Below are 21,611 nucleotides of genomic sequence, written 5' to 3' on the forward strand. Positions count from 1 at the left end.
AGCTACGTTTTTTAGCCTTGAGAAGATTTTTGAGCTTTCTTTCAAGCCTCAAATACTCTTCGAAAAGCTCGGACCTTCCGTGTTTACGGAAAGCCTTGAAGGCATCAGATTTCTCGGAATACAACTTAGTACATTCATCATCCCATCCAGGGGTGGCTGGTCTTCTTATGACAGATGTACTTGGAACGCGTCGTTTCTGAGCTTCTAGTGCGCTTTTATGAATTAACTCAGTAAGGAATCGATATTCATCCAAAGGTGGAAGAGTATCAGTTGATTCAATACCAATTTTTACCGCCGATGCAAATTTTTGCCAGTCGATGTTTTTCGTGAGGTCGAAAGGAACATTAACTGGCACTGATCGTTGATAGCCGCTTTTGATTGTAGTGACTATCGGCATGTGGTCACTACCATGGGGATCTTGGATTACCTTCCACGTGCAATCTAATGATAGTGAATTAGAGCATAAAGACAGATCTATTCGACTTTCCTGACCTTGAGGTCCTATGCGAGTTACTTCGCCTGTGTTCAAAATATTCAAGTTGAAATCGTCGCACAAATCATAGAAAATAGGCGCTCTGTTATCGTCTCTAGTTTCGCCCCATGCAATACCATGTGCATTCATATCACCCAGTATTAAAACTGGGGATGATAAAGAGAGACTGCGCTCCAAAGATGCCGACGATTAAGTGAGGCATTTGGGGAATATACACTGAAGCTATGCAAAGGTCTTTATTCTTTACATTTACTTGGCAAGCGACGATTTCTAAACCATTAACAGTCGGAATGGGAATTCTGTAGAAAGTGTGACATTTTTTGATTCCCAAAAGAACGCCACCATAATGATCATTCCGATCTTGGCGAATAATGTTAAAATCGTGGAAGTTGATTTCATCTTCAGAAGAAAGCCATGTTTCACAGAGTGCAAATATATCGCAATCGGAGTTGCGAATTAAAAACTTAAACACGTCCAATTTCACATTTTAATTTCTGATAATACATATCATATAATACATAATACATCACAATGGCCATTTCGTTGCCAGAAAAAGTGGTACATATGCAGAAAATTTGGCAATATGGGAGTTTCCACAACAGATTCTTACACTATTTTGAATTTTAAGATGGTTAGCTCCCGTTTAGAATGATTTTATAAATGTACATGTACCACTTTTACTGGCAACAATGTTTTTGTTTCTGTTGCATTTTGTTCCCATTAAGGTCACTCCTGACGGAATCCAAGTTTCAAAGTGCTCGCGTTTTCGGGGGCACACCACTCGATACGGAGGCAACGCACAACTGTCATTTTTGTTGACTTAGCTTTGCTGCGTCGCAGCATGCGTGAAATAATAAAAATGACAGTTGTGCGTTGTTTCCGTATCAAGTGGTATGCTCCCGAAAACGCGAGCACTTTGAAACTTGGATTCCGTCAGGAGTGACCTTAATAATGGTACATGTACATTTTGTTCCAATAAACTTAAATTTGTCAAGAAGCTTTACTTAGTTTTCATTACTATCTTTGGGCACATCACTTATAACATGTTAGTACAGTTGAGTTGCAGAAAATTGTAAATTTGAATTTATTATTCGAATTTTTTGGGAAAATGCGTATCTTGTGAAATTGACTCAATGTGACATGTACCACTTTCGCTGGTATCGGTTCAAATTATGAATACTACTATTCATGTAGTCCACAAAACTTTAAAAACATTATTAGATTAATTGTGAAACAATATTAAATGTTTGAACTTACAAGTTAAAGAATATTATAAATAATTATTTTAGAGCGTCTTAGCGGCAAATTACACAATTCCATGCCACATTAATTCGTTTTCTGGGCAAAACGATTGTTCTGGTGTGTTCAATGACAACTACAAAGTGTTCGGTCATCATGCTCATACTCTTGCTCTTTGCAAAAAATAACACAATTATATATCATCTAACCATCAATAACAATCAATATCATCTAATCATTAAGTTTAAAAGAGAGGGTTAGGAGCCAACGATCTCATGGTGACGTGAGATCAGGAAAATCAGGTGACGGAGAAACGCGAGTAAATTTTGAGAGGGCAGAATAGATAATTTTTTTAGTTTCCAAAAATTAAATTTGAAATATCTTAAAAACGGTTATGCTCAAAAATAAAATAAATAACAGCTTTTTTGTCTCAAAATTATTCCAGGAATCATAATTCGGCATAAAATACAGGTGTTTTCTTGGAAATAGTCTAAAAATGGTCCAAAAATGTCTTTTTCTACTTTTTTTTTAAATTTTAACTTCCCCATCGACCTGATGAAATGTGTATTTTTGAGTTAACTTTTTGTGGTTTTGATCTTTTTTTGATCTTTTTTTTCAGTGTAAAATAATTGTGTTGGCCAGTGAAATATTTTCTCTCTTTTAGTTCTCTACAATTCATTCTCAGACAGTTCTTTCGTACAATGAACGGATTCCGAGTTACGTTTTTGCCTTTGTCGTACAACAAAGTTTTAACAGCTCCCTACTCCAAAAGTCTAATTTTAATAGAAGGCGCGGAGACCCATAGTGTTATATTTACCGTATGAACACTAGTCAAATAATGCAGGTTAAGCGAAAAAAAGCGTGAAAATAATTTATAAGAAGGTAGGAAAACTCGAATTTTCCACATTTTAATGAAACACCCAACTAGAAGGTCATATCAAAATAATATCAATATATGTTATTATGTTACACTAAATTTCTATAACAAAATGTGGTATAAACTTGGTGCAGGATGTTGTTAAAATAACTAAATTTATATCAAAAATAACTCTAGTTGTAACAAAAAGCTTTCAAATAGTTACAATTTTATCTCAAAAATAACATAATTTGTTATAAATTTTAAAGCAAAAATAACAGATTTATAACAGAATCTGACACAATGTATATTGTTTACTATGCAGTCTCCATATTGTAAATAACAATCAGAATTTTTCTTTTTTGTCTGAACGAGATTTTTTATTCAAGAATATAAAACACTAGTTTATTTGTGGACGCTGTAGCGCCCGTGGCAAGTGTTTTTTTTTTCAATGTAAACGGTTCATTAATTCATGCATTGAAAAAAAATCAAAATCTTCAACGTCTGTTGTCTGTGATTTTTTCATCAAATGCTGTGTCTGGTTGTCTAAGGTTGTCACTGGTTTTGTTTTCTGCATCTGATAGTAAAAAACAGAATTGGAGTGTCAAATTTTTTATTTTTTGTGAGAATTTCCCCGCGTGCTGCGTCTGGTTAGCTAGTCACCGGACAGACAAACAGGGCTATTATAAATAGTATCCCATTACAAATAAGGCAACCCTTTCGAATTATATCAGCGTTGTGATAATTATGGCTGGAAGACTTGACTAGAAGAGCATAACTAAAACTTAACGCAATTTTAAAATATTGTGATCTTTATAACTTATTTTGATACAATTTTTTTCTTAGTAGCCATTATCTTTCAAATGTTGTAACAGGATTTTAACATAATAAGAATTAAAAAATGCTTAATATCGAATTGCCCAACAGTAGTCAATTAAAATAGATGTAGCAAAGTCTCCTGCCATAGATATCACAAACGCTGATATATTTTGAAAAAGTTGTCTAATTTGTACATAATGTTCTTAGTTTCATGTTCTTGAAAAATATTCCTATTTACTAAAAAACTAATATTTCTAAATGTGGATCACAATCTGGAGACCTATCACGACCTGTAACTGCACAGTGAACAATATATTTTGTATCTGATTATGTTATGAATTTCTAACAAAATATGTTATTTTTATGATAAAATTGTAACAAAATTTGATAGTTTTTTGTTTAAAGTAGTGTAATTTTTGATAGAAATATAGATATTTTAACAACATCCCGCACCATATTTCTAACAAATTTTGTTATAAAAATAACATATGATGATATATTTTTGATATAACCCTCTGGTCGGGTTTGCTACATCCATTTTCATTGCCTACTTTTGGGTAATTCATATTATGATATTATGATAAAATCTTGTTACAACACTTGAAAGGGAACGGCTACTAAGCACAAAATTTTATCAAAATATGCTATAAATATCACAATGATGTGTTAAAATTGTGTTCAATTTTTGTTATGCTTTTTAAGTCGGGCACCTAACATTTCGGCGAGAAAAAACGCCCTAGTAGGGCTAGCCTACACAGTAAAATATATTATGAAAATTAGGCACGACGGAATTCACAATTTAATGTAAAATTTTGGTAACATAATGTGTCCCAGATCATAAATTTAAGTTTCTGTGATGTAAATGATAAAGTCATTGAAATTTCAATTCAATGTATCTTAATTTTACATGATTCTATCGGAAACCTTGGTGAACAAACACGTGGCTGTCAAAACAAATCAAAACAAACCCCATTTAATTTCATGCAAACCGCAGCTGGAACCTATTTTATTCACATAAGCGTTTACCAAATGTATATATTCGTATATTTTCCCAATAAGATGACGGTCCTGTCGCAGCATTTCATCGCTATAACTCAACAATGTACGGACATTTCGGCGAGAAATCTGTGATGCGTTCAGCTTACTGAGTCTCAAACGATTGCGTCTCGAAGGAGTTTCCGTGTCATGTAAATTTAAGCTATCGTGCAGCCTGACGAAGAATTATCGAATCACCAAAACGCTTAACCTGTTACACTTTGATCGACTCGATATCATGAAGCGAAAATACTCGAGAGGCCAACAAGTTAGGCTCTCACTCTGAGGACCAAAGTTCGATTTTCCAATAAGAATGAGAACTGTAAAATTCCAGCACGCGTAGACTTAAAACAACCTATAACTTTATGTTATTTAACACGGAGCAGATTTGTTACATCTACTTGAACGGAAATTTACAGGTTTTGTTCATACTGACAATATACTACGCGTCTCCACGCACTGTCTATACCAGAATACTGAATTGCCGACGCGTGGTGTGTTGTTCCCAAGAGGTGCCAACTATAAAAGGCATTTTGCCTCATGAATTTTCCGGCAACAAAATACATTTCACCACTTTTTTTTAAATGTGGATATTATTAATATAATTGAGATTTTCAACAATTTGAAGATGGCATCTACTAGCTACATGAAAATTGTTATAGCTCATATATTAAAGCAGTCTTTGCTTAGCTAGGGCTTATTGCTCACCATCGGCATCAAGAATACTTTCCAACCGAAAACTTCCAAGACCGCATCGAGAATCGAATCTACCTTTGCCAGATTGGCATTCTTACGATTTTATTACATTAATCAATTGGCGTATGTGGCACAGATCCAATGAATAATTAATTGCGTCATTATTTCTAGTGCTTACTGACACCTGAATAGCGAGACATTAATATTTTTTCCATACATGAAGCAACAGAAAAATTTATGTAGGTAAACAAGTGTTACCGAAAAAGATTCTACTGGGCAAGGGAACCGAACATTTATCATGCACATTTGTTGCTGTCTCATACACATCGTACCGGCTTCAGCTGTTGCCGCTGGTGTTGCTCATCTGTCGTGAATGAGTTAGCTGAACCTCTGCTTGTCGGGATTGAGGTGAAAGTTGATTACACTGAGCATGGGCTATGTGGCCCTGTATGTGCGCAATTGAATAATTTATAATGATCATTATCATTAGTGGAACATAGGCGTCTGCAGTATACGTAATACATATGCAAATTTTTCTTTTTGTTTGCTTGTCTTACTGGTGCAAAACGGTTAGACATCTTGGAAACTAACTTGGTTATTTGTCTAGATTATGAGTAATAAAAGCCACGAACGGGAATTCATGCGATAATTTTATAATTAAATCACGTTGGGCCATCGTAGCCGTGCAACAGTCGTTTATGCACTTTTGCGTGCTGTGGATTGTGGGTTCGATTCCCGCCCTAGTTAGAAGAAAACTTCTCGTAAGGTGAGAAATTCTCCACTTCCACTTGGTGTCTTGTGAATTGTCATGTCCGTTGTCTAATACTAGGAGTTAAGTATTCAGTAGGTTCGATCTCTGGTCGAAGACGGCGATCCTGTCTTTCTTTCTTTCTAGAAGAAATTGATCATTAACCCTCTAGTGCTCAAGACCGCCTTTAGACGGGGCAGTTAGATTATTTTTTTAATTTTTCAACTGATCAGATTTCAGATGATGTCAATCAATAATATAAACTTCAATGCATGTTTAAATATGGTTTAAAGTTAGTTTTCAAAGTTCTACACATTCATAAGAAAAATATTGAAAACTGAGTAATATTTTGTTCCTTCGTGTTATCGCTCGTATACCTTTAAAGAGTGAAATAATTGTAGTTTAATATTTTTCTACAATTATCCTTATTCAAAAGAAGGTTACATATAGCTGTGAATATTACACTCTAAATTATTTATCCAACTCGTTACACGGGAAATAAAAAATTAACTCTCAAAGTTTAAAAATTGCGATAAGTAAGCATTGAATAAGAATTTTCAAACTCTAAATATGTTGAAAAATCAAAAAAACATTAATAGATTCAAGAAATTGTTTGATTGGATGAAAAACTTGAAAAACAAAATTCTAAAAATCAAACTGTGAAATTGAAAAAATCACGAATTAAAATTTTTCAATGCCCAAACCGTGTTTAGGTCGATTTTAGAAAGCAAAATAGAGATTTAGAGCGAAAACAAAAATTTGGGTTGTAGAGGATTAAACAAAAAACACAGCTTAGATGGATCTTTCAAATGAAATTGTTTCATTTGTTGTATCGCAATGGGGTAAAGTAACCGATTACATTGCAACTAAATTATGTGAAGACAGCGGAAGTTTGACGATCCATATAAAACCTTAGAAGTTCATTATGAGGTTTTTTATGAGATTGCCATTTTAACCGTGTCGTAGCCAATAGATCTTCTATATTGATTTATTTCTGATCAACTGAGATTCGTATTATTATTTGGTTGGCAATACCCGATCCTGCTCACACCAGTGCTTTTGCGAGCTAGTGCAGTATTATAGCGCAATATCTCAGCGCACCCAGTATCCAACCCCCGGAGATGACTATCGATCAAATGTGATATGCTCGTGAGGGCCTGCATGGGCCTCGAATCGCATAATACCAATGACTGGGAGTGTAAGTGCAGTAGCAGCAATTTTTTCTCTAATGTTGTTTTCCTCTCTCCTCTTCTTGTTCCCGCAGGGTTTCTGCGGTTGCTGGGCAGTTGGTAAATCATCATCATCCTCCGTACCTGCTTATAACTTTTCGCGCGATTGTGTCACGTTGCTGGGGAGACCTGTTTGTTCGTTTCCGTGCTGTCTTCCCGTTGACAGCCCCAGTCCAGCCAACAGCAGCGATGTTCGTTAAACGCAACCAGGTGGTTGGATAATTGAAATAAATTTCTGGCAGTGGCAGTTACTGTTTCAGTACATCAAAGCAAAATTAGGGTTGCAAAAAATTAAGGTGCATACCGAAGTGATAAAACAACAACTGGTGCCGCCGAGTTGTAATAAAGTGGAATGAATTCCTCCTATCTTTTTGTACCAAGTAGCACAGCACAGAGAAAAAGAGAATAAAATTGTTAATATGATCAAGTGCCAAGTTTTTAATTGAAGAAGTCAGAGCAGCGGAAAAAGTTGCACTTGAGTGACATCGGGTTTCCCGGCGACGATTGTTGAACAAGATCACGGACCACGGACGACCGTCAAGGAAGGAGCTTAGCGCGAACAAAGTGTAAGACACCGGTGAATACGGTGGCAGAATCACTTAGTGTGGCAGTTGTGAGAATTTCCATTTCCTAGAGTGGAGTGGAGGTAGAGAGCACAAGAAAAAAAAGTGTATTTGCACAGTCTTGAGCCGAGTGGGTGGAAGGTGCTTATTCCGGTGGGTGGCGCAACTTGGAAGCGCGTAGGGTAGCATAAAGGAATCAAAAGTGTCTGATACCGGCGAGTCCAGTGAAACGGAGCAACAACAGGCCGACCGATGTAGTGATAATCATCAGCCGCCAATCTCACCGCCGTCGCCGTCGCCGTCGATGGCAACTATTGATTCAGGTGAGTGGAAATGGAAGCCAGTTTTATTACCTCTATGTCCTGTTGCCTAGATTGTCGTGAAGCCAGCCATGGAGTGTCAACAATGGTGACGCTGAGGCTGGTCAGTTAGAGGCGGTTCTCTTGGGAATATGACTTTCCGTTATAAGAAGGCTATTAACAACAGAGAGTGGCGAAATGTCTCGAAATACACAGATAGAAAAATCCATTGAAATTCACGTCAAGAAACATAAATGCGTAATTTCACGCGGGATGTATGTAGCTTAAATGTATACAATATTTCTCGTCAATATTGCATGCAAACCATACATATCTTTTTTTTGTTCGGGATGATCCACTGCAGTGGTTAATTGCGTCCATTAATTGAACTTTTATATCGTACCCGTGTGCTATGCAAGCTATAAGAAAACTTGTTAGGAAGTTGACCATTTCAGAGAAGAATAGCGTAAGTTCCGCATCTCAAGATCACGTGCTGTTTAATTTTCATTTTTTCTGTGTAATCATTGTGATGCGGCACGTTTTTCAGGTAGTTAGTGCTTGCTGCATTTTATGACCTACAATACATAAAATAATAGGGGGTTCATTTTTGTGCTTATCGGCTCGTGATGGTAAAGATAGTTCCTATTTAAAATAGATTTTTTGATTAACATTACTTTGAAGATATAGAGCAGTTCTACGCCAAAGTGGTAAATACCAAAGCTTTAGTATGTTGGATTTGTGCAAAACGATGCAGACAAATCCAGTATAACAGTATAAATTCTAGACCAACATTTGAAAGGGGCCAAAATATATTCCTTCTGATTCCTCGTCTGCATATAAAGCTGTATATGTAGGCAAAGAATCAGAAGGAATAATTTTTGGCTGTTACGCCCTTTTCAAATGTTGGTCTAGAATTGTTTGAGAAACTGCATATTTACACAATTCCGAGAAAACAGCAAAAAACTGATTTTTAGCAAATTGGCACCAAGTCTTTTGATTTCTTCTATACAGATCAATAGTTTTTGGCAAAACTCAACATCCTGGGACACTTTTAGTTCGAAAACTGCAAGCAATACTCTATAATTGCTCTTCAAAGTGCGTGTAAATTATGTAGTTTCTCAAACAAACGAAACAAATTTCACACATTTCAAACAAAATTTTTGTTTTCGTATTTTTGCCAGAATACGTGTTTTAAGACAAGGATTCAGAGTATATCAAAAATCTCATTTTGGACAAAAATGTAACATATGCAGTTTCTCAAACAAATGGTTTAAATGTTTCTAAATTAGTAAATTGTTGTTTGGATTCGATAGTAATTTTTGAGAAGGGCGTATGTGTTTTCGATATCAATGTATTTGAAATACTGTAGTTACGCCATTTTCAAATGTTGGTCTAGATTTATATAAATGTCAAAAAAATATATGAAAATACGCCATTTTTTATAAGTGATTTTAGATGCTTCATCAAACAGATCCATTCAAAATGTTCAGATTTTTCATACAAAAAGTGTAACATAGGGGGGAGCGGGGGTTGAAAATGTCCATCTTTGCGTTTCGTAATTAATGAATCTTCCCTTAGACTCAATATACATGGATATCCCAAAAACTTTCTCTTTGACATTCAAACGACTGGACGATGAAAGTTATAGGAAAATTACTGTAACATTATGGCTCTTGTTGGCGGTTTCCTCACAGTATTTTTTTTAGATCTTCCCACTAGTCTTGTGCAATACAATGTGTAATGCAATACAATACACCAGGCATAGGAGCGATGTTGAATAGCAGGCACGAAAGACCATCACCTTGCCGTAACCCTCTGCGTGTTTCAAATGGACTCGAGAATGCCCCTGAAACTCGAACTACGCACATCACCCGATCCATCGTCGCCTTGATCTCTCTCGATTGGTGTTAGCCGGCGGCATATTATTTGGGAGAGTACCTTGTAGGCGGCTTTCAGCAATGTGATTGCGCGGTTGTAGTAGCTACAATCCAGCTTATCGCCCTTTTTGTAGCTGGGACACACGACACCTTCCATCTACTCCTGCGGCAGAACCTCAACCTCCCAAATCTTGGATAATTACCCAGTGCCTCACCACCGTGTTTAAACAGCTCTCCTGGTAGTTGGTAGTTGGTCAACTTCAGGGGCATTGTTGTTTTTCAGCCGGCCGATCTCCTCCTGGATTTCATGGAGATTCGTAGCCGAAAGTCGTATGTCCTGCACGCGTGCTCCCAGATTCATTACTATACCGCCACCATTGTCTGCCACATCGCCATTCAGGTGTTCTTCGTAGTGCTGCCGCCACCTTTGGATCACCTCACGCTCGTTCGTGAGAATATTCCCGTTTATGTCCTTACACATATCGGGCTGTGGCTCGTGGCTCTTACGTGATCGGTTTAACTTCTCATAGAACTTTCGTGCGTTATTAGCGCGGTACACTTGCTCTTCACGGTCTCGATCTTCCTGCTGGCGCTTTTTCCTCCGAAAAATCGAGTTTTGTCTGTTCTGCGCCCGTTTGTATCGTGCCTCGTTTGCTATCGTGCGGTGTTGCAGCAGTCTCGCCCATGCTGCATTCTTCTTTTCCACTAACTGCTCACATTCGCCCTCATACCAGTCGTTTCTCTGATCTGGGAGCACCGTGCAGCGGTTGCGGTGCACAGATAGAAAAATCCACTGAAATTTACGCTAAAAATCATGCACATAAATGGAACGCCATTATTAGCGTAATTCCAGACGGGATATAGCCTAAATGTATACAATATTTGACATGAATCGTCAATATTGCATACAAGTTGTAAGCAATCTTGTTAGGAAGTGGATCATTTCAGCGTTCAATTGCGTAAATTTCCGCATGTCAAGTTTTACGCGCTGTTTATTTTTCATTATTATTTTCTGTGTGCTTCCAATGGCGGATCGAATATCTCTCTAGCCATCTTCAAGACACGCTGCACCTAGCTGCTCTTCCATTGGGAGTCCACTTCCAGCTGCTGCGCATAGTCTTGGGCTAGTCTACCGTTTTGTAGCCGCCCAATTTTAAGCCGCGGATAGCGACTCCGACACGTGTTGTACACCGTCGAGAGTGTTGAGCTAAGACATACTGCAACGAGGTAGTGGTCGGATTTAATATTCGCACAGAAGAATTTGCCGTTGATTAGAATGTGGTCGATTTGGTTTTCCGTTTCTTGATTAGGTGATTTCTATGAGGCCTTGTGGATATTCTTGCGGGGGAAGAAAGTGCGGGAGGCTGTAGCGTTCATGCATCGTTGGCCGTTGTCGTTCGATATGCAGACTATCCGGTCCGATGACCGATCTATACATTTCCTCCCTTCTTACCTGTACGTTCATGTCGCCGATGACGATTTTGACGTCCCGCAGTGGGGATATGTATGTCTATGCAGTATGTCTACTTCAGATGTACATAGAACGCTTCTTTTTCGTCATCTGGTCTCCTTTCGTGTGGGCAGTGCACGTTGATGATGTTATAGTTGAAGAAACGGCCTTTTCCCCTCAGCTTGCACATCCTTGCGTTGATTGTCCGCCACCCAATCACGCGTTGGCGCATGTCACACTTTCTGTCCTGTCCAGCAGATTTCGTGCAGCACTATGACGTCGAAGTTGCGGGGATGTAATTCATCGTAGGTTATCCTGTCACATCCTTCGAAACCTAGCGACTTGAAGTTCCATGTTCCAAACTTCCAATCGTTATCCTTTATTTGTCGCCTAGGTCATTGCCGATTGTATCGAGTCGTATTATCTTCTGTGTCGTTCGTAATGGTTGTTTTTAAAGGCGGTTTATTGGGCCTGCACAAACCTTCTCTCTCGTCAGAGGGCCGTCGTGTCAGGCCGGTTTAGCATCCCACCTAACATCAGGACTTGAGCTTCTACGCTCTCAGGTCCTGCAAAAACTACAACTGCAAATGCAAAAAGCCATCGTGTGCGTGGCCTTCTACGAAGCTTACGGTCTCTTCCGGGCTCTCTACAAAATATTATCTTCACTTGACGCTCTTCCCACTCACGAACAACGTGTCCAGTACACCGTAGTCTGCCGTGTTGTATTGGATAAACAATATCCCTTAGGGTAGTTACAAAGAATCGATACTGCTTTATAACGCTTATTCGATTCTGCCTAATGTTCCGAGTGTCCTCCCAAACTTTGAGCTGATTTGAATAAAAACTGACATAGCACATGCCGTTTCAAGTGTTGGGAATTTAAATTTTCCATTGACATGATTATAGCACTTCCCAATTCAAGACAGGGTGAAAGCCTTTATGACTGGAAGAAATAATCTCGAGCTTTCCCACCACAAAAACCGCATCTTGATTAATCATTTCAATAATTAGTAATCGATTGTAATCCAGCTCGCGAATCCTATACCTATAACTTTTGAAGCGGGCTCACGAGTTCTTTGGTACTGCCTACGCCTCACATTTGAGACAGATCAGTAGCTGAAGATCGCCGTCAATAATAATTAAGTTGAATTTAATTTGACATTCGATTGAATTTAATTTGACAACTAAATTTGTTAAGGACACGAGAGAATTGTCGGACACCTCCCAACACCGGACACTTCTCAAAACGAAAATTGTAGTACAGTGATCGTTCGCAAATTGGGGCACGACCTCACCACAGACAAACAGACATAACACATTGAACATTTACTCATCAAATTCATCGTCGTTCAAACACTAACGACATCTGTTGATTTCAGTTAGTTGGGCAAATCACGAATCAGATGGCGGTAGCGAGCAAACGTCAAACTCGAGAAAAAACGATGCACGCGCCACGAGTGTTCGATTGGCCAACTAATGATTATTTGAATTGACCAGTAAATCAATGAACGATGGAAATTTGACGAGTGTTATGTCTGTTTGTCTGTGACCTCACCACAACTAGAGAATGCCGTTCGCTAATTGGGGCGTTTTAACAAGCGTTAATGTTGTTTACATTTTGCATTGAACAAAGGAAAATTTCACGTGCCAGAAAATATCGATCCCGCCAAGCACGGAAACAAGACGTCAACGCATTTTTGACATCACGTTCTGACGTTTAGCTGCTTTCTAATTGGGTTTCGCCTCAATCATCGAACCCCCAACGAAAAAAAAACAATTAGCGAACGTTCACTGTACCTTGCATTCTAGCATCATATGCAGTACAAGAAAAGCTACCGTCGTGCGTCTTTTGACTCAGGGGGCTACTTTGGATTTTTGATTTTTTTTTAAATTAAAGAGAAAAAACACCAAATTTGAAACAGAAAGTTGCCATCCAACTATCAACAAGACAACCGATTGGTGATAATGACAATTTTATAGTATTTTTCGTTATAATTCTTGTTTCAAAATGTCCAAAGTAGCCCCTGATTTGTCAAAAGAAGCCCCGCACGACGGTATTTAAAAGTCCATTGCCTGCATGGAATACCAGATCCTCTTCTTACCGGTTTTGACTCAAATCCCGAACATGACTCATATTTCGAAAACTTTTAGTTTTAGCACCCAAAAACTAAAACTTTCATCGGTTTTCCGTACTGAGGATCAAAATTACAAACGAATTCTAGTTCCTGTGGAAAAAAAACGAGTAAAGCCAAAATGGCAATTTAAAAGCGAGTGTTTGGAATATGAGTCATGTTTGGAATTTGAGTCTAAATGGTATAATCTTTCTACAAAAATTGAGATTAAAAGAATTAGGGAAACGGTTCGGCAATCGGCACTTCATCTCAAAGCTCATATTTCCATCCCATTAAAAATAAAGTAATGAAAAGGAATTTGGTTTGTTTCTGGAGATCGCAGCAAGCCATGCGTGTGGATGGTTGGTTTTGAATTTGCTGTCACGTTTTTGTTCGTTCGCGCAAGTTACAGATTCGGCTGATGTTTATATTTTGCATGTACTAGAAAAGTGTTATGAAGTTTGGAATTTACCTTTAATAAAATGTATTTCTTAATTGAGTGCGCGAAGTCGTTTGTGTATGCGGTGCGGGGATGTTTTTGGTGAAATATGTGTGGCTGTGTGATAATACCAGAGATTGAAATAGTGAAGTAAATTGTTCGTGGAAGTGATTGGATCAATTTGGTGAGATTGTTTCAATATGTTTTTATATGATTCCAAAATTAAATGCACGCTGGATTAAAAAAAATCAGGAAGTTTGTTTATGGATCCATTATCCAATTGATAATGGTAGCATAAACAGGCGGGGCTTATTGCTAGTGAAAGTGACCTCGGACTGGACGTGAGTTACCAGGCAGTCTGAAATGGGTCACTGGAGCTGCAGTAGAGCTAGCACCTTCTAACTCCCGGGCTAAACCTGACTGTATTAAAGACAGCTTTCTTCCATAATACCACTGCCGGACAGTGGGGGTTAGATTGAAGATACACACACATACACACGAAAAGGAATTTGGTTTGTTTCTTATTTATGTGATTTTTTTCCAGCAGTGAGTACGCATGTTGACAGAAAGAAGCGACGAGATTGGTGCTGTATTTCTTTGTTTTGCGATGAGATGAATATATGTTCAGTGAGATGGAAGTTCCCCTATGTGGAAATGGTCTATATTAACCATATTTTAAATAGCAATCAAAATTTGTTAGATATACAGGATGTCTGCAAAATATCCGTACAACAAAATAGGTTTACAATTGAGGGGGTTAGAAGTAAAGGAAAGGCATGTAAGTGACATTTTAGTCAAATTTGAGTTGACTGCAGCAAAAAATGCTTTGGTTTTTAGAGATTTCCGGCGATATGTTGTACGTTGTTTTTGATGAATGTAGAAAATATAGAATATATAGAAAATCTTTGCACCCTTGTTTCTCGAAACTAAGCTTTTGTCACAGCCCCTCAATTATATTTCTAAACAGAATAGAAAACCAACATGCCTAGCATATCATTATGTTAGGATTGCCTGAAACAAGCTTGATTTGAAAATTTAAAAATTATCCCCATATCCTGAGCTACACACCTTCGAACGTATCGGAAAAATATTACGATGGTTGCACGTTGCATTCGGATACTTCTCTGATATTTCAGATGATTGTGAAATGAATTCAAATGTCTCAGTGATATATTCGGTGCTGGCTCATGTTTTCAAAATGGGTCATGCTTAATGATGAATTTGATTTAAATCCGGTGAGTTGCGAGGTCATCCCTTTTCTATCAATAAACCCGGAAATAATCATCCACAAAGACTAATAGTCTTTCCTGTCCATGAGCTAATGCATAGTATTGCCAGAAAGTACATTAGGTAGAAAATTAGGCTGAGTTGTGATGGCCACAGAGCTACTGAGTCAGTCAATTAGTAATTTATTTTGCTCTGTAGAAGCCAACTGTTAAAATCTGTACGGATAATTTGCAATTTGCTACATTATGTAATTGTGGTGCAAAATCGATTGCGGTATCCGGTAGCTGTTCCCCCCTGTTTTATGTAACCAAATGGCCATTCTTTACACCTGTTTTGTTAAATTCACTTCAATTCTATTGTTTCTTCTTGCTAAGGTATCAGCAAACAACAGATATAAGCTGAAACAAAAATAAAAGATGACGTTGAAAAAGGTGGTATTAATACGAAGTTTGATTAAGACATGTTACTAGAAACTTTGTATATAAAATAACATAATTTTTATTCTTTTAAAAATATGAGAATGATTTTTTGAATTTGATTTTAATTAGGAAAATTATTTTGAGCTTTTTAGTGGAATGTCTTCACTTGTCATAAGACGAGTTTGTACAATCCCATTGAATTCCACCACTTAATTGTATCTTGACAGATACGTATTTCGACCTTAACAGTAAGGCCGTCTTCAGTGTCTCGTACTTGACTCGACGAGTCAAGTCGAGTCGAGTCAAGTACGAGACACTGAAGACGGCCTTACTGTTGAGGTCGAAATACGTATCTGTCAAGATACAATTAAGTGGTGGAATTCAATGGGATTGTACAAACTCGTCTTATCACAAGTTTGATTTTAAGTTCATCACTGACAAATACCATTAAACATAATCCGGAAAGTCAGAAAGTTTTTCGTTAAATGGCTTATGTGTCCGGCACTGGGGATCTCCCCCTACATATATTATCCCACAGAAAATAAAATATTTCCATTGGAATTGCTTTGCGCATAATTCCATGAACTTTGTTTAGCATTGAAGTCACCAACTACGAATTATTTCGATTTTAAAAAACAGCTCTCAGCTAATTTTTTTGCTACTCACCCGAGTAGACGAAAATAACTCAATAATATCAAATATTGATTAGATAGCAAAATGAGATATGGACAGGATTGATATGAGAGATATAAGGTCAGAAGACAATATCAATATTTTGTACCAAAATATCATGAGGAGATCAAGTTATGCTATTTCTAAGAAGTGATCAATACCATGTGCCATTAGTTTGTTCCTATCCATAACATATCTTGATTTTTGAATGATATTTCGATGCAAATTTTTGATATTATTGCCTGTCCTTTTATCTCTTGTATCAATCAAGTCCATATAATGTTTTGTTATTCTGTTCATGGCTTCTGCCCGGGCATTGCATTGAATAAGCAAGTAGGCAGCTATAAACGAGAATTTTCCAAAATTTGTCTCAGCAGAAACACCCAAGGTTTCAAAAACTTTGGTTTCAAGTAAAGAAAATGTATGTTTGATTCGTCTTTTAATGATAATGCATCCCACCACAGACGCTGTCAAGAGGATCATTTCTTTAACTGAAATAATTTGAATCTCTTTTGATGGAGAGTACAGGTTTTTGAGTTAGTTTTCAGTTATAACGACAATACGCACATTATGAACTGTTAGTAAGTTAGATAACTCATCTTCCTGACCCTTTAAATAGTGGGAATTCATATTAAGAATAATAAAAAAAAGATGGATCTATTAAAAAGAAGATCAATAACATTTTTATGTGAAATTTTTACCATCCTACGCTACTTCGTTAATTTTTACTACATTCCTATGCAGCACTGGTGTTTGCATCTATAACTCTTATTGTGAAAGTACAGTCAACATCAACTTTTTTCAACATCGGGAATCACAAAAAGCCTGTACGATCAAACGGATTTTAAGGGAGATGATTCCGGCGGGATATCAAATGATTAAGTATTCTTTAACCAGTTTTATTAGTTGTTTACAGTATTTAAGCAAAAATGCACAATATTTTCGTCTATTTTTCTACTTTTATAAACAAGCCACTATATGATAAATCTTTCGGGGCAATGAATACTTAATACGCAAATAACCGAACGTTAATGTATGCTTCTCAGCACCGGTAGGTGAGCGTAATTTGATTCAACGAGAACAAAATCTTTTGAAATCGGACGCAATTCTCTATCCGCGCTACTGGCACTGGCTGCGATGTTCGCTGCAGCGTGAACTATCTGCAATCAACCGCCAACGCTGAATTTAATTTAGTGCTCTAGTACTCGTTTAGACGCTGGCTTCATCCCCAGCTGGTCTCAGTCCTGGACGACGATAAATTCTGAACAAAGCTACGGCGCAAACCCCTTTCTTCTTACGTTCGACCTGGGAGCGCCTGCAGCGCAGTTTCGTCGAAACCACTTTTCATCCGCGCTTGGACGAGAGGCTGGTACCTACGGCAGAAATTCTGTCAGAATTTATGAAATTTTCGCAATGTACTTTCCACTCTTGGTGCTCTGTTTGAACAAGCAATATTGAGCATTTCCAACATTGTGGATGTTTTCATAAATTCATAACCACCATCGGTTCATACGCTTGGTTTGTTCTCGCAGTGCACCGCGCTGGTTCAGATCTGGATCTTCTCCACAATATACTAAACTAACCCGCTCCGTTATGTCCATCCACCCACTCCACCTACAGCTTACCGTTCCCCCAAGTGGAAGATAAACGATCCATCACTGACCTCGACCTATATTTTAATCCTAGCAATTTCCTAACGCTTCCGTCCTTCAGCGCGTCGTGTGATGTTCGTTAATCCAACCAATCCCGACCGGAGCCATCCGCCTCTGCAGAACACTGTCATCCCACTCAATTTGGCACCGTTGACGGTTCGAAAAGTAGCGAAAATGAACAGTACCAGTAGTCTGGAACATTTGTCGACCATTATATGTATAGATGCAATTCCGGAAACGGGGACACGTTGGCATCGTTCCCAAGAATAAATATTGGCCAGCAGTGTGTGATGTAAGCAATAGGGTAAGACGGTATAATATGCCCCCCTAAGGCAACTCCTCGATAACTTTTTACTTTTCAACGCAATTTATGCAAACTTTGTGTTATTTGGTAGTCCAGGAAGTCGCAAATGCATTGCCCGTGAGAAGTCATATAAAAATATTACAGATAACACGTAATAAAGCTTTTTTAAAGTCGTGAAAAAATGAATTTCAAAAAGTGCCTGGGCAATACGCCCCACCTTAACCAATGACGTTTCAAAGCCCTTCATTAGTATTTTATCAATCCCATAACAAAAAGGCTACAAATCCTTATGCGCTTGACATTAAAAAATCAACATAGGTGCATTTAAGCAGGTGTGAATTACATTATTTTCCATACAATTTGGAAGCAACCGCTGCAGGCTCGCTGCGCTTGTGTCCAGTTGGTAAGGGCATATCGTCCTGCCTACACTGGGGCGTTTTGGCCAGTGAAACATGTTTTCGAAAATCGTTACATTTTTGAAGATTGAAACAATTTTATATTATATTAACCACTGAGAAAAGTTATTTTGTTGCCCAACTGAGTGTTCCAGTGCAAGTTTTGCGGACAGTATGCCAGATTCGCTCCAGAATGTTGAGCAAACAAACATTAAAAGTTACATCAAAACTATAACTTTTTGTATTCACATTCACATAGTATGATGGGTTTTCAAATACTTATGGATACCAACTGATTTTGACCCTTAAATAGTTATAGTTTTTTAGAAATCAAAGGGGGGCGTTTTGGCCAGGTGGGGCGCATTATACCGTCTTACCCTATACCGCTCGCCTTCCTTGTTGGGGCCAAAATAAGAATAGAATGACTTCAATATCCTTTTTACGTGATTCAGTTTTTTAGAGGGGTAGGTGCTGGTAGGGGGGTTGTCTGAAGTGTGACGGCCCATACAAAATTTATACAAAAAGTGTCACTTAGGGGGGAGGCGGGGGTTCATAAATTGCCAATTTTTGCGTTACGTTATTGGTGGATCGTCCCTTTACAACTTACGAAATTTTCAAAGAGAGGTGAGAGGTTTCTTAAGTAAAAGTTTATAAAAACTATTAGGATGGTTCATAGAAAAAGTGTAACGTAATAAAAAAGGGTACGGAAAATAGCTAACTTAGTTATGTCGCCATGGTTCATGGTACATTGGAACAGTTTAATTATCAAGTTCGTTGACCGAAAGTCGGAAAGCACTCATACTTTGATCTTCGTATCCATCTCATCTATTGTACCAAAACGTCAGATTTAAGGTTCCCCCAAACACACGCGACGCGACAACCGCGACGCGATTCTATCGTTTGGCGACTGCGATTCTATCGCCGTTGGTATGGAAGCGTAAATGGAACATTGCCTGCAGCGACCCAACGATAGAATCGCGGCGACTACTTGTCGCCGTCGCGGCGATAAAATCGCTTAGGTCTGGGGGAGCCTTTAGAACGGATAGGTGAAATATGGGTAATATGCACCCCCGGGACAAAACGCCCCTTTGGCATTTTTGAGTATAGTTTCGGCAGTTTTTCCAGCGTATTTACTGCAGCGCATGTAGTTCGGATCTCAAACTACCAATCCATTTGTAAACATTCTTGAAAATATTCCTGGAACACCTATCCGTTTGCGATCCTTATTAAGACTGAAAGCCGAGAACTGTCTATAAAACCTCAATCACAGTCAACTCCTTACATTTAATGTGTCTCTCTTACTCTTACCCTTTCCGCTTTCCGTGTCCGTCCCCTTTTTTTGTTATCGGTTTTATTCACGAGCATGCACTTCGTCTTTGACACCACCACTTCTGTAGCTTCACGGGGTGGGTCGGATCTGCTTCCTTTTCAAATGTTCGATCGACAATGTCCATATCATCCGTAAAGCAAATAAATTGATTGGTTTCATTTAAAACCGTACTCCAGGTAGTTTTGGTAATTTCAAAAATATATAGGTAAGCAATTTAAAAAAATGCCTTTATAAAATATTACGCATTTGTATTTATCAAAAATTTATACAGGTTTTTCGTGGTTTTTATGCGGAACTGTATTAAAAGCTGCAATCCCCAGGTTGGGTGTTGAAGAATACATTTTTTTCACAAATTTAGGAATTCCTTCGGAAGTTTTTCCAGGAATTCCTTCGGAAGTTTTTCCAGGAATTCCTTTAGAAGTTTCTCCAGGAATTCCTCCGGAATTTCTCCAGGGAATCGTTCAGAAGTTCCTCCAGTTATTCCCTTGAAAGTTTCTCCAGGGATTCCTCTGGAAGTTCCTTCAGGAATTCCTCCGAAAGTTGCTCCAGGAATTCCTCCGGAAGTTCCTCCAGAAGTTCCGTCGTGAAGTTGCTCCAGAAGTACCTTCGGAAGTTCCTCCAGCAATTCCGGAAGTTCCTCCAGGAATTCCGAAAGTTCCTCCAGGAATTCCTCCTCAAGTTCCCCGGAAGTTTGTTCAGGAATTCTTCTGAAAGTTCCTCCAGAAATTCCTCCGAAAGTTTCTCCAGAAATTCCTCCGAAAGTTCCTCCAGGAATTCCTCCGGAAGTTCCTACATCCAGGTACATACAGCTAGTGATGGGATAAAATCTCATTGGGGGTGAAGGTGATAGCATTCAGACGTCGTTCAAACAATTATGTGCCGAACCAAAGGATGCTTTTTTATGAGAAATGGAGTATTACTACTGGGTAATGAACAACTTCAACAAGAGGACATTTTGTAATTTTGACCTTACTTATACATACTTGGCATGGAAATTGACGTCCTTTTGACGTCTAAGATGCAGATTAATGCACGAGAGAACGTACGTACAGCTTGTTGATTGTACTTTATTATAATTACTGAATACATTATTGTGGTGACCCGTATTTTATTTTCATAATGACGAATATTGGAGTCATAAACATAAAAGTAGCAATGCTTCATTTTCTTATCTCTTATTTTGTATAAGAAGTGCAGATTGATAATGCTGTAGAGTCTAGTTGAAAGAACGACCTTTGATACTTACGTTTGTAGATTCTTACGCTGAACGGCTGCCATATGATTACTCGTAGCGTAGATGCACTATAAAGAAAGTCCCCTGCTGTTTGGCCACTGCAGCTCGATGCCCCCGATGCTTTTGTTGTTTTCACCCCAAGGTGAAGAATTCGAGAAATGATGCAATTAAACACATTTGATGTTCGACGGAATTTCAACGAAATACTGTTTATTGGAATGCCGGACAGCAGAAGAATTAAGGTGTTATTACGTATTCAAAATATTTCAATCTTGCCATATACTATAATATGACAACACGTTTGTGAAGATAAAAAAATCAATATGCCATTTGAATTTCTCTCGCTTGTTCTAGAATAAAAATGGTATCTGTATATGTAGAGGTACTGAGGTTGAGCACCAAATCCATTCAATGCAGAAGACAATGAATCCACATGTCTTGTCAATCGTTATCGGGTGTCCTGGAATCCGAGTACGCCACCGACCGATGCGATATAGCTCAGGGTGGTGCTCATTCCATTTAAT

At 38.2% G+C, this 21,611-nt stretch overlaps 1 protein-coding gene across 3 annotated transcripts in view; it reads left to right on the top strand.

Annotated features, from left to right (window-relative positions):
• LOC134220856 (calcium/calmodulin-dependent protein kinase kinase 1-like) overlaps positions 1 to 21,611 on the top strand; it is a 439,381-nt gene that overhangs the window by 42,329 nt on the left and 375,441 nt on the right. For all 3 annotated transcript variants that reach the window (XM_062700013.1, XM_062700014.1, XM_062700012.1), the window contains exon 2: positions 7,151 to 8,001. In XM_062700013.1, coding sequence (XP_062555997.1) covers positions 7,983 to 8,001 — 19 coding nt within the window. In that variant the 5' untranslated portion in view covers positions 7,151 to 7,982. The remainder of the gene's footprint in view (positions 1 to 7,150; positions 8,002 to 21,611) is intronic.

Source organism: Armigeres subalbatus, chromosome 3, assembly GCF_024139115.2.
Source record: "Armigeres subalbatus isolate Guangzhou_Male chromosome 3, GZ_Asu_2, whole genome shotgun sequence".
Classification (NCBI taxonomy): Eukaryota; Metazoa; Arthropoda; class Insecta; order Diptera; family Culicidae; genus Armigeres; species Armigeres subalbatus.